At 58.1% G+C, this 13,033-nt stretch overlaps 1 protein-coding gene across 1 annotated transcript; it reads left to right on the top strand.

Annotated features, from left to right (window-relative positions):
- Positions 1-307: 307 nt before the first annotated feature.
- CDK18 (cyclin dependent kinase 18) lies at positions 308-12,375 on the top strand (the record flags this gene model as incomplete). Its single annotated transcript, XM_084276085.1, has 15 exons — positions 308-431; positions 5,997-6,142; positions 6,433-6,558; positions 8,170-8,226; positions 8,467-8,581; positions 8,717-8,811; positions 8,933-8,995; positions 9,363-9,486; positions 9,564-9,684; positions 9,990-10,087; positions 10,416-10,521; positions 10,675-10,717; positions 11,079-11,169; positions 11,495-11,572; positions 11,904-12,375. 15 exons carry the CDS (start codon positions 308-310, stop codon positions 11,936-11,938), a joined length of 1,422 nt encoding a protein of 473 aa, XP_084132211.1. The 3' UTR covers positions 11,939-12,375.
- Between the last annotated feature and the right edge of the window lie 658 nt (positions 12,376-13,033).

Raw genomic sequence — 13,033 nt, 5'->3', positions numbered from 1 at the left:
CTCTGGGGCTCAGAAAAAGCCCCCTGCACTTCTTGACCGCAGCCAGCTCTTAAATTCATGAGGAACCTGATTCCCCCGGTGACCACGTGGCTCCTCTTTTGCTCTGACACAGCAGCAGAGCCTGGGAGAAGAGGATGTCCCCAGGGACCCTGCAGAGCATCAGCAGGAGAAACTGGGATCGGGGCGCTGCCAGCCCCAGAGAGCAGGGGCTGGGGGGCTGGGGGATGCATCCAGGGCATCGCCCCATCTCAGCCTGCTCTCTCCCCTTCCCCACAGGGCTCTGCCGTCCCTGGCAGCACAAGGGAAAATGAACAAGATGAAAAACTTCAAGCGGAGGTTCTCGCTCTCGGTCCCGCGGACAGAGACCATCGAGGAGTCCCTGACCGAGTTCACGGAGCAGTTCAACCAGCTCAACAACAGGAGGAACGAAGGTAAGGAGCCCCCCCCACCCCCCAGCCCCTGCCACCGTGCTGGGGCTGGTCGGGAGCATCCGGGGTCAGGGTGAGCATCTCCATCCTCCCCCCAGCCTTTCTCTGGGTGTGTTGATGTGTGGAAGGTTCTTGCCCCCGCGCGGTGCTGCTTTCCCCACCCATCCAGCAGGATTAAGATCACCTTGTCCTTACACCTGATCTGAGGAGAGACTTGTCCTTGCATAAGGAAAGCCTTGTAGGAAGGAGAGAGATTTGCACGGAGCGGGGAGGAGTGACACATCTGTGGTTAAGGTAGAGAGGGGGAAGAAGGGATCTCCTCCTCCCCAAAGCAACAGTGGGGTTTGAGCCCTCTCCAGGGCTGACACTTCCACTGAGTGAAAGGAGCTGCTCTGGGGAGCATCTGGGGCTGAGCAAACCATCCTTTGCTCCCTTTTCCTCCTGGGGTGCAGCTCCTGAGGCCGTGGGGAGCAGGGAGGTTTAGGGTTAACATGGGTGAGCAGGGCACATCCTTGCAGCGAACAGAGCTGCAGGCTGGGACAGGCTCTGCTGTCTCCAGCTGCGGGCACACCGAGGGGGAACTGGGCATCTCAAGGGAGAGGCGATGAACTGGGAGCAGATCGCGCCAAGGTGGCCGTGCAGGGACGGGCAGGCAGAGCTGCTGACAGGCAGGAAACCTGATAGAGCCAGACTGGAGTCATCCAGGGGGAAATTCGCTGCTGCTGGAAGGCTGCAGCGCTCTGGCCATCACATCGGGCTTGCTGCTGCCTCCTGCCTGTTGCCACAGGCCAGCCCGTTCGTGCCTTGGTGCCCTCAGCTCCACTCGGGTCCCGTTCAGGCTCTTTTCCCCTCACCCTGCAGCCACGATTGCTGAAACCTTTGCTGCAAGCAGGGGCTGAGCCCGTGAGGTCATTGCCTGGCACTTGCCTCTGCCCCAGCAGGGAGGTGCCAGCTAACCTGCTTGAAAGAAGAGATGCTGTAACCTGATTTAAACCTGCCTCTCCTCACTCCTGCACCTCCTGACGCTCTTCTTTATCCCTCCAGGCACTCAGGCTGCCCTGAACAGCATCCCTTCACGGCTTCTTTCCCTGCTCCCCCCGACACACACCTCCCCTCACACCCTAGCAAGCAGTGAGGGCTATAATTAGACTTGAGCCCTTAATTAGATGTGCAGAAGCTGTGGGGATAAAGTGGTGCAAGGAGTCCTGGGCACTGACAGCTGCTGCTGGTGTTGCCTTCCTTGGGGGACCTCTGCTCTGGTTTGGCTGAGCCTGGGCTCGTTATCTCCTCTGTGCAAACCCAGGCGCTGTCAGAGGTGATTTTCCCATTCTTCTGCTTTAATGAAGCTTCAGTCACGGTTCTTCATTTGCCCTTGGGTGGCAAACCAGTGTGTGCAGCATCTGGCTGTCCCCCTGCCCCAGCAGGGGCTGAGAGGCAAAATGACTTTGCAAGAGTGGTATAGAAAAGGAGGGCCAAGAAAGAGCCACAGCACTGGCTCTACTGCTCCTACTCCATGAAACAGGGAAGAGCTTTGCTTCAGGTTTCACCTTCCTGGCTCAGCCCTGGGGCTGGCTCTGCTGCCAGGCACCAGACCCTTTCCCTCCATGACCCAGGACAGTTCAGTCTCTGTGATCACTTCTCCAGAGCAGAGCGTTAATCACAGCCCAGATCAGCACATCATTTCTTCTTTCATCACCTCACACAGCTCTTCAGGGAATTGCTTTGCAGCTTTTCTTATCCCTCCAGCATCAGCAGTCGCAGGTTATCAGCGTTCACAGGTCAGGGCAGCCTGCAAATCCTACACTGGGAGCATCCCTGGGGAGGGTGGTGATTCAGGGGCTGCAGACCCTCCTCCTGGGATGCTCCAAGAGATGTGCAGGGCTGCTCTGACTCAGGCAGCAGGAGGAGGCAAGGCTGTCTTGTGGGTAGAAACTGCCTTGTCTGCCAGTGCCATGGTGGGAAGTCCCCAGCTCTGCCCTCTCCATCCTGTAATTCTCGTGACCTCACCCACAGAGCCTGATAAAAATGAGCCCTGGCAGAAGCAGGAGCTGGCAAATGGAAAAGCAAACAGCCTTCCAGCCTGGACACATCCCATCCTGGGCAATGTCACCTTGATGGAGTCTGACAGGCACAGGGGTGCCTGTGGTCAGAGCTGAACTTGCTCGCAGCCCAGCTTGGGGTGCCTGACACCCCTCCACCCTGCTGTGCATCCCCCCCACCCCCAGGCAGCACGGCCTTTCCTCAGCAGTGGTGGCTGCTGAGCAGGAGAGGCAGGGGTGGAAGGAAGCCCCTGAGTTAGATTGCCCAGCCTGGGCTCTGTGCAGTACCTGACATCCTTGAAGGATGCCAGCACCATCCCCACGTCCTCTGAGATGGGGAAACCTTCTTCATGGCTGCTCCAGCCTCACATTGAGGGGCTCTCATAGAATCCCAGACTAGTCAGGGTTGGGAGGGACCCCAAGGGTCACAGAGCTCCAACCCCCTGCCACAGGCAGGGACACCAACCTCCAAGCCTGGAGCTACACAAGGGTGCCCAGGGCCCCATCCAACCTGGCCTTGGACCTCTCCTTTCTTCCTGGGCTTCCCCAGTCACACATTCCTCTCCATACTCCAGATTTTCACAGGTATCAGGTCCTGGCTGCTCCCATTTGCTTTGCTGAGGGCTGGTGGCATCCAGCAAGAGCTGGTATCTGCCAAGGCTTCACCCCAAAACAGCTGCTGCCCAGTCTGTCCTCTGAGGCCAAATAAGGCCAGTTGAGGCTGCAGTGCTCAGGCTGCAAAGCCTGTGTAACTCCCAGCTTGCAGAGGCATAAATCAGAGCCAGACCTGGCCTTTGGAGTCCAAGGCCACAAAGAAGTGGCGGTGAGGGGGAGGGAGGAGGATGAATAATCCCAGATCTGAGCGCAGCCCTGCCTCAGCCAGCCTGACACAGCTCTGGGAGGACAGATCACGCTTCGCAAAGTAATTAAAAGTTCTAAGTCAGGCAGGCAGTGAAGGGCTCTGGCCCCTTTCCTTGGGAGATCAAAGCTTGTTTTGGCACAGGCTGTTTAAATATATTTATAAAAAAAAAAAAGGCAGGAGGCTCGTCAAAGGCAGCAGCTGCCTCTGTGGCCTCACTCAGTTTGCTTTGATATCCCGTGCAGCCTCATTACTGCCGGCGTGTCGGGGCTCACTGTAACCCACGTGCAGTGGGGAGCAGAGTGGAGCAGGCCCCCACTCACGTTTGCACCCCCACAGCTTCACATCTGCTTCCACAAGTACCTGACAAGGTCCTCCAAGCCCTGGGGCAACCCCAGTCCTGTGAGAGCATCTCTGCAGGGCCGGGTATCCCGGGTGCTGCGGGCACCTCGTGGTGATGCAGGGTGGGCTGGCACATCCTGCCTGCCCTTTCTGGCCCCAGGGCAGCCAAAACACCATTTTTTGGGTGTATCTTTTCACATCTTTTGCAGTATCCCCTTCCCCCTTGTGTGTTCTTCCAGGTTGTAGCCTTACACCTGGCTTTCCATCTGATGCTCTTGTGGATGAGATTGACACTAACCTACGTGGTGGGCTGCTGGTTCAGAGGGACAGTGCTATCTGTTGGCAGGTTTGGGGGACAGGCTGCAGCTTTTACCAAGCCCCAGGGCTTGTTTGCCTGTGGGAACGAGCACAAACCCACCCAAACTGGCATTTAAAGTGGGTTAGTTAAACTCTCTTCCATCACATTTTAAATGCTCTCTGTTTTGGGTTGGGGTTTGGGGTTTTGGGGTTTTTTTTGGTCAGATAATTTGTGTAGGAAATGAGCAAGTTAAAAGGATTTGATTCAGTTGAATTGATCCATGTGGATTTTATACCTGTGGTTAATTCAGGGGACATTTCCTAACTGTCCCTGCACAGATGGCCAGGAAGGGACGGGGACCAGAGCCCCACAGTGGTCCTGGGAGAAGGGGTGACTCTGTGCCTCCTTGCTTGTCTACCTAAAAACTCCTTTCAGATGCTCTGGAGTGCAGTGGCACAGGCTGAACCCATCCCTTAGGTGTCTGTTGAGGACACCCTGTGTCCCTTAGCTCACAGGTCCCTGTGTCCCCTGGTGACCATGGCACAAACCCGCATCCTTTCCCAGGTCACTTGCCTGCCACCTCTCATCCATCAGATGAGGGAACTGCAGCCAGGTCCCAGCCCTGCTCACTGCCCGTGAAAGCCAGCCCTCCCTCCCCAGTCCTGAGCAGTGAGATCATCGCTGGCTGCTGAAATCTGTGCTAGGTGTAGCTCTGCACCCCCTGGGGAAAGGGAAAGGGCTTGGCAAGGGGCACTGCAAAGGTGAGAAGGGAAGAGAGATGTATGGCCACTGGGAAAGGGACAAGAAACTTGTCCCTGCTTGGCCACACACTTCTTCAGAGGCAGTCAGAGGGAGATGGACGTGATGTGCTCGCATCCCAGCACTGCTTCCTTCTGGGGATGTGATGGTCCTCCATCCCAGCACACCCAGTTAGCACTGCCTCCTCTCTCCCAGCACACCCAGTTAGCACTGCCTCCTCTCTCCCAGCATACCCAGTTAGCACTGCCTCCTTCTAAACAGCCCCTTGGAAAGAGCATCCCTGTGTGTAGGGGACTCCCCTGGGGTACAGGTGACCTGTGTTGAACTCACCCATGTGCTGCTGTCGGAGTCTCCTCATGCTGGAACATTCCTCCCAACCAGCTGCTAATTACAGAGCAAGGATGTCTAAGTGCAAGCCTCAGACTGGAGACCAGAGGGAGCTCAATGGCTTATTTTGTTCTCATTTCTTGCTCCTTTCAGGGTTTCTTGGGTTTGGGGAGGCTTCACACCTGGAGTCCCAAGAGAAGGGTTGTTTTTCTGAGCTGCTTTGGGTTTCAAGAGAGCTTTTGTGCTCCTGAGGGCTGAGTGCCTGGCTGAGTGCCGCAGGTTGGGGCAGGAAAGCCTGGGGTGGTTTGTCTCACACTAAGCAGCTCTGTAGCCTTTCATCCCAGACACTTTCTTCTGAGAAATGGTCACATCCTCAGAGGGAAGGACCCTGACGTGGGTTAGTTCTGCTGGGTCCTGAAGCAGATGAGGGTTGTGTGTCTGTCAGCTCCCCAGAGGCAGGATGCTCCGCTGTACTTCTGCACAGAGCCAGCACGGAGGGATCCAGAGCCATGGGTCTGATGTGATGTTACTGGAGATAAGGCTGGGAAGTTAAAGGGAATACTCACCCCTAAAAAGCCCTGTGGTGCTGCCGTAGAGGGGTGAGGACGTGGGGGATCTGGGTGGCCCTGGGGGTGAAGCAGTTCCCTCTCCGCACTCTTTTCCCATCTGTCAGAAGAGACTTTCATTGCTGGGGGGATGCATGAGGAAACTTTGGGGGTGCTGCTGAGCTGTGTGGGTGGTGGTGCACCAGAATCCTGGAGCAAAAAGCAGGTATTCCTTCTGCATCCTGGATGTGGAGAAGGGAGAAGACTTTGCCGTGGCCCCAGAGCATCTCTGGACCTCCCTGTCCTGCCCTCAGTCTCTTTCCCCCAACGCAAGTGCCTCAGGCCTCGGCACTTCAGCTACCCCTCCAGCAGCTTGCTCTCCTCTCCTTTCATCCTCAGACCTGGCTCAAGGGCACCTGCAGCTGGAACACCTGGGCAGGGACTTCCGAGCAGACACCAGCCCCATCTCCCCCTCCGAGGAGGAAGGCCAGTCCCCGATGGCCGTGTGCTACCGCAACAACAGCCAGCGCCGCTTCTCCATGGAGGCAAGTACAGCCACGGAGGGGAGGCAGGGGGTCCTGGTTGTCACCTGGTTTGATCCCCAGGGACCTGGGGGTCTCAGACACGAGCTCTCCTGGCTGCACTCAGCAGGGTTCCCGTGGCTCCAGCATGATGGACACGGACACACACCTTCCCTCTTCCTTGGCCCATGGGTCCCACAGACGTTGCCCTCAGCCCTTTACCATTAAGAAGCACGTCCCTGTCCCCTTTGGTGTCTCTGTACTGTCCTTTCCTTGGCTGAGCTCATCCCCCACCCTTTGGGCTCTCTCTGCAGGATGTCAGCAAGCGCCTCTCCCTGCCCATGGACATCCGCCTGCCCCCCGAGTTCTTGCAGAAGCTGCAGATGGAGAGCCCGGAGTTCCCCAAGCCCCTCAGCAGGATGTCCCGACGGGCCTCCCTCGTAAGTCTCAGGGTGCCAGGCACAGCACCCCCACCTCACACACGCGGGTCCCAGGCGGCTGATGCAGGTGCTGATCACACCCGCACGTGCAGTCGTGCCCTGCTGTGTGCCCCTGGGTGTCATTCACACACCCCCCTGTCCGTGCAAATCACAGACTCACAGAGCTGTAGGGGTTGAGGGACCTCCAGAGCCCATGGGGTCCCACCCCCTGCCAAAGCAGGGTCCCTAGGACAGGGCACACAGGTCGGTGTCCAGACGGGGCTGGAATCTCTCCAGAGAAGGAGACTCCACACCCCCTGGGCAGCCTGTCCCAGGGCTCCCTCACCCTCACTGGGGAAAAGTTCTTCCCCAGATTGGTGTGGAACTCCCTGTGCTCCAACTTGAGCCCATCGCCCCTTGTCCTGTCCCCACAGACACTGAGCAGAGGCTGCCCATGTCCCCCTTTGTCCCACCCTTCAGCTATTGATCCCCATTGATCAGATCCCCTCTCAGTCTCCTCTCCAGGCTGAACAGCCCCAGCTCACTCAGCCTTTCCTCACAGGGGAGATGCTCCCGGCCCTTTCCACACGCTCCCAGCAGCACACATTCCCCCTCTCCCATTGCACACACACATCTCTGCATCACTCCTATGTGTGTCTGTGTCCTGCCCTGCACACCCCCAGGCCTGCACACTCACCCCTGCACATACCTGGCTGTCCTCTTGACCTGGCTCCTTCCACATGGGAAGAGGTGGAAAAGCCCCCAGAGCCTCTGCTATTTGAAATGCAAATGATGATAAATAATGAATTAGCTTGTGGGCCAACATTAGTGTTGGCATTTCGGATTCTTTACTGCAGAGCATCAGTTCATGTAGGACCAAAAACCAGGTGCCCTGCTTACAAATGTGTCCTGCTGCCCAGAAGTGCTCAGTGCTGTGGAGATACAACAGCGAGGCCCCAGCAGGCATCTGCAGATCCAGCATGGCTGTGTGGGGGGGGGAGGGAGGAGGGAAGGAGAGCTGGCATTGGCTTCCCTGATTCTGCCTAATCAATAAAATAGGCACAGCCAGAGTAATGTGCTGTTAATATTCATGGTCTCCTCCATGACTAAGGCATGCTGCTGCACACCTCGCTGCCTGGCTCTTGGGGATGCAGAGCACCTCAGATGGCAGCAGGAGCTTCATTGCCAGGCTCAGGATATGTCTGTTCCCAGGGTACACGGGGGGTTTGGGGAAGCCAAAATGCTCCCCACTGGGCTGGCAGAGGGAAGGGGCACTGTGCAGGCTGCAGCTGCCCTGGGGCTGGGGGGGTTGGGGCCCTCCTGGCTTAAGCAGCCAGGCTGTGGTGGAGGGTCTGTGGTGGGTTGCCTGGTCAGCCTTCCCCAGCTTCTCCAGGACAGTAATGTGGGGATTGGACCCCCACATCTGGTTGTTCTCCAGAGGTCCCTTCCAACCCCACCATTCAGTGAATCTGTGCTTGGGTCAGCTGGGCTGCTGCGTGCAAACCTCTCCCCCCCCTCCAAATGATCTGCTGCCAAGCTGCTACTGTCCAGCATCCTTCACCCTCCTCCCTGGAGCTGAAGCCAGCCCTGGATGAGGTCCCCCCACAGTGATGTTTCCATTCTGTCTTACAGTCAGATATCGGCTTTGGGAAGCTGGAAACGTACGTCAAACTGGATAAACTGGGAGAGGTGAGTAGCCTACGAAACCCCTGGAAGGATTTAAGCTAAGAGGGCAGCTGGAAGTGCACAGGGCAGACTGTAGCCAAATTTCTCCATAATCTAGCAATTTTTGGACCAGGTCTTTCTGTGGACTTCAGACTTGACCCTCTGGCTTCAAATCTCCCTTCCTGCAGACATTAGGGACTGTGTGGGTGCTGTTGCACCCTGATAAACAGCCTGCCTGGCTTGTATTTTCTCTGTCCCCCTCAGGGCACCTACGCCACTGTCTTCAAGGGGCGCAGCAAGCTGACTGAGAACCTGGTTGCCCTGAAGGAAATCCGCCTGGAGCACGAGGAAGGGGCACCTTGCACAGCCATACGGGAAGGTGAGGGCAGGGGAGGGGCTTTTCCCCATCCCAGCCCTGGTAAGCAATGCTGGGTGGTCTGGGATGGGTGGTGCAGGAGGACCACGTGTACCTGCAGATCCTGCTGCCCCAACCTGACGTCTCTTCCTCTTGCAGTGTCGCTGCTGAAGAACCTGAAACACGCCAACATCGTGACCCTGCACGACATCATCCACACAGAGCGCTCCCTCACCCTGGTCTTCGAGTACCTGGTGGGTTTTGGCGGGGTGGGGGGGTGTCTTTCTGTGGGAATGGAGGGGGGTGAAGCTGCTTTTCTGCAGGTCCTGCTGGGAGCCAAGGGAGGGAGAGGCTGATGTGTGCTTCCCGTTGCAGGACAATGACCTCAAACAGTACCTTGACAACTGTGGGAACTTGATGAGCGTGCACAACGTGAAGGTAGGGTGGTGCTGCTGGGGACCCCGTGTTCCTGCCCGTCCCCACGTGCAGGAGCATCCCCTGGGTGTTTCAGGGCAGGGTGAAGTTCTTCAGTTCACCTTCCATACTCCTCTTCAACCTTTTTCCAGCCTGCTCTGGTGCTCCACCAGCATTTCTCCACTCACTGCCCCCCTAAATAAAGTCCCTCTGCATGTCAACTTTGTTCACCCTCTTTCTGCATGGCTGGTGATGGGCCTGAACGTTTGTCTACCACGTATCCCACCCCAGGCCAGCTCCAAGGGGTCTTTCCTGGCCATAAGTTTGCATCAGACTCACTTTTGATCCCAGTGTCCCTGTGCTAAACGCAGCCCCCTTCTCCTCCCCACAGATCTTCATGTTCCAGCTCCTGCGTGGTCTGGCTTACTGCCATGGGAGAAAGATCCTGCACCGAGACCTCAAGCCCCAGAACCTGCTCATCAACGAGAGGGGAGAGCTCAAGCTGGCTGACTTTGGTGGGTGTGCCTCTCTGGGGAAGGGGCAGCGGTGCCAGGGGGTGCAGCTCGGTGATGCCCACCCCTTTCCTCCTCAGGACTAGCCAGGGCCAAGTCAGTCCCAACGAAGACGTATTCCAATGAGGTGGTCACACTGTGGTACCGGCCCCCCGACGTCCTGCTGGGATCCACTGAGTACTCCACACCCATCGACATGTGGTGAGCTTCCCAGGGGCTCCCAGACCCTGGGCTGGGCACAAATGTCCATCTGCCAGTGTGGCACTGCAGTGCTGGTTACACCAGAGGGTGGTGGGATGTCCCAGAGTCATCCTGTGCCTGTGTCCCCTGGGGTGTTTGGAGCACACTGCCCACATCCAGGCTGAATGGTTACCTGTAGCAGAGATGGGGGGGGACAGCTCCTGGAGCTCCCTTCCCTCTCCAGGAACTTCATCCCTGGCCAAGGGGTGGTGGGGTGGCCACAAGGCTTCCCCCTCACCAATCCCAGGCTCTCTGCCGTTCTCCAGGGGTGTTGGGTGCATCCACTACGAGATGGTGACCGGCCGGCCCATGTTCCCCGGCTCCACGGTGAAGGAAGAGCTGCATCTGATCTTCAGGCTGCTGGGTGAGTCTCCTGCTGTCTCCCAGATCCCCACGCGAGGGCAGTGCCTGACTGCAGGACTGTCACTGCTCACAGCCAGGGGGAGCTGATGGCAGAGCCTGGGCTGGGCAGGGCAGAGGCTGCCTGCAGCCCCCCTGCCCAGCTTGGTCATCAGAGCTGTGAGGGTGAAGTAAGGGTGAGGAGCTCTTACCTCACCCTCACGCCATCATCACCAGTGAGTCCCAGCCTGACACAGAGATCCGTGCCCTCTCTGGATGCTGACACCCCTGTGCATGAGGGGCTTCTCTCTGAGCAGATGAGGAATCCAGGTTTCCCACTCTCCCCCTCACAGGAACCCCAACAGAAGACACCTGGCCTGGAATAACATCCAACGAGGAGTTCAAGGCTTACAATTTCACCCAGTACCGAGCTCAGCCGTTAATTAATCACGCCCCAAGGTACCTCTGGCTGTAACTGAGAACCTGGGGGGACCAGCTCCATCCCCCCAGCAGCCTCTGGATGCAGCTGTGCGCTGCAGGTCCCAGCTGCCCCTTGTTGTGGTGTCTCCTGGGTGCACTAATGAGCTGGGGTTTATTTCCTCCTTCTCTCAGGCTGGACTCAGAGGGCATTGACCTGCTGATGAACCTGCTTCTGGTGAGTGGTGGAGAGGTCCAGGTGGGTGGCAAAGGGGTTTACTGGAGTGAAGGCACGCTGGCTGCCCTCACGCTGGGCTTGCAGCCAGGCAGGAGAGGAGCTGTGCCTGCAGAATAAGCCAGAATAAGCCCTGGCCCTGCAGCTGGGGCCTTGTAGGTGCTATCCCAAACCACCTCCTGGTAGGGAGGGCGAACCATCCTTCACCCTGTGCCCTCTCACACACGAGTGGGAGGGATACAAACCTGGTGAGCCGCACGGTGCAGCATGGCCAGTGTTCTCCTGTGTGCTGGGGTGTGTGTGTGTGTGTGTGTGTGTGTGTGTGTGAGCTGTCTCTCACCCCTGTCTCTGGGGCTCTGTGCAGTACGAAGCCAGGGGCCGGATTTCGGCGGAGGCAGCGCTGCGACACGCGTACTTCAAGAGCCTGGGCGAGCGGGTGCACCTCCTGCCCGACAGTAAGTGCGCCCTGTCCTGCACCCTGTCCTCTTGCCTGGGGGGGGATGTGAAGCTGCCCAGTGGCCCCAGGGTGGTGTTTTGCAGCCAGGTCCCTTGGGATGCTTCTTGGCTTGGGTCACTCAGAGGTGCTCCTGCAACAGAGGAGGGTGGGGGCTCGGTGGAAAGCTCATGAGAGCAAGAAATGGTTTGGGTTTGAGAGGAAAAGCTCTGCTGAGGCGTGGTGCTGCATCAGGACACTGCCAGCCCTCCTGGGTTCAGGTTTGCAGACCGCTGCCGGCTCAGCCAGCTGGACTGACCCCTCTTTCTCTGCCCCCTCTTGCCTAGACGCCTCCATCTTCTCCCTGAAGGAGATACAGCTTCAAAAGGACCCTGGCTACCGAGGCTCAGCCTTTCAGCAGTCAGGTAGGACGGGGAGAAACCGCGCTGAGCTCTCCCAAGTGATGCCATCAACTGCGCTGGCACCGGGGTTACTCCCAGTGGGTCCCACCTAGGAAAAAGCCAAACCTGCTCCCTGTTCCTGGCTTTGGCCCACAAGTCACCCCTGGGGCATCCTTGCTTGTCACTTACCACACCGTGGTGACCGAAGTCTGGGTGCCCTGACTCACAGCACCCTCTGAGTGCACCGTGGGCTTGTAACCTCCGAACCCAGAGCACCGCAGGGCTCAGCTGCTCTGCAAAGTGCCAGTCTGGCCCCTCTGACCCATCCCTCCCTCTCTCTCTCTCTCTTCGTCAGCCCGAGGGAAGAACAGGAGGCAGAGTATATTTTAGAACCTGGATCTCGTGTTCCCCTTGTCACCATGGAGATCAAAGCACTGAGAAAGGAGATGGCAACACACTCCCACCCGACCCACCACAGAATTACTGTCTCGAGCAGGACGATGCTGCAGCGCCCGTGGCCACAGGCTCTGTCCTGCCCGTCCCCACAACCACAGCCCCCAGCAGCTGCTCTCGATAGACCTGGGGCCTTTTTCCCCCCTCTTATTTTCATGTTGCCCCCATCAGACGTGAGCTGCCACCCTCTGGACCGGTGCTCTGGTGAGGAGCTGCCCTGTGCATTACTGGGAGCACAGGGTCATGTGCTGCCCCAGAGAATCGCTCGCTGCCCTCAGGGTGAGGGGGTGGGGGGTGAGCTGGGCACGGGAGGTTTTGGGCACAGAGGGTTGTATCTCCAGAGCTGGGCTGTGAATTGTAGCATTTGGCCAGACAGGCACTTCTGAAGGTTTACCTTTGCTCAGACACCCTGGTCTGCAGCCCTCTTTTCTTGGGGAGACACTTGGCAGCCACGTGACAAGTTGGGGCATGACCCAGCCTGGTCCTGCAGAGCCCAGGGCTGCCCTCCCTCCTTTGTCCTTGCTCTACCTACTTTGGGACCTGAATCCTGACAAGGAGAGGATGGCTGGAAGGAGAGGGCTGCCCCCAGCATCTCCCCCCTCCTTGCCACCAGTGTGTTTCCAAATTCGGTCAGCTGGCTGTTCCCCAAGGATGTCCTGAGCCTGAGCAAGGGCTGGCTTAGCCCACCTGGGGTGCAGGTACCTGCTGGTAGAGCTGTGGGGAAGTGGGGCCAGAGGAGCATCGGCTCTGTGCTGCCTCCCCTTTCCCATCACCCAGCCTGCAGCCCCCCCAGCCCATCACCCTCTCTGCCACCATCACAAGGGGCAGGATGCAATTCCCAGCTGGCATCTGGAGAGCTCATTGCCCCCCCCCCCATCCCATCCCTGAGCCCCACGTGACGTGGCAGAGCCTGAGCCACGCAGCATCTCCGTACCCAAGTGTTGCACACACACACCCACCTCAGTGCTTTTCTACCCAGAGGAAGGGGGAGAGGTGCCAAACCTCCCACAGCTCAGCTGTGGGGACCAGAAA

Source organism: Gallinula chloropus (genome assembly GCF_964237585.1).
Source record: "Gallinula chloropus genome assembly, chromosome: 27".
NCBI lineage: Eukaryota > Metazoa > Chordata > Aves > Gruiformes > Rallidae > Gallinula > Gallinula chloropus.
The sequence above is the reverse complement of the archived record's forward strand: the minus strand, read 5'-3'. Positions and strand labels throughout refer to the sequence as shown.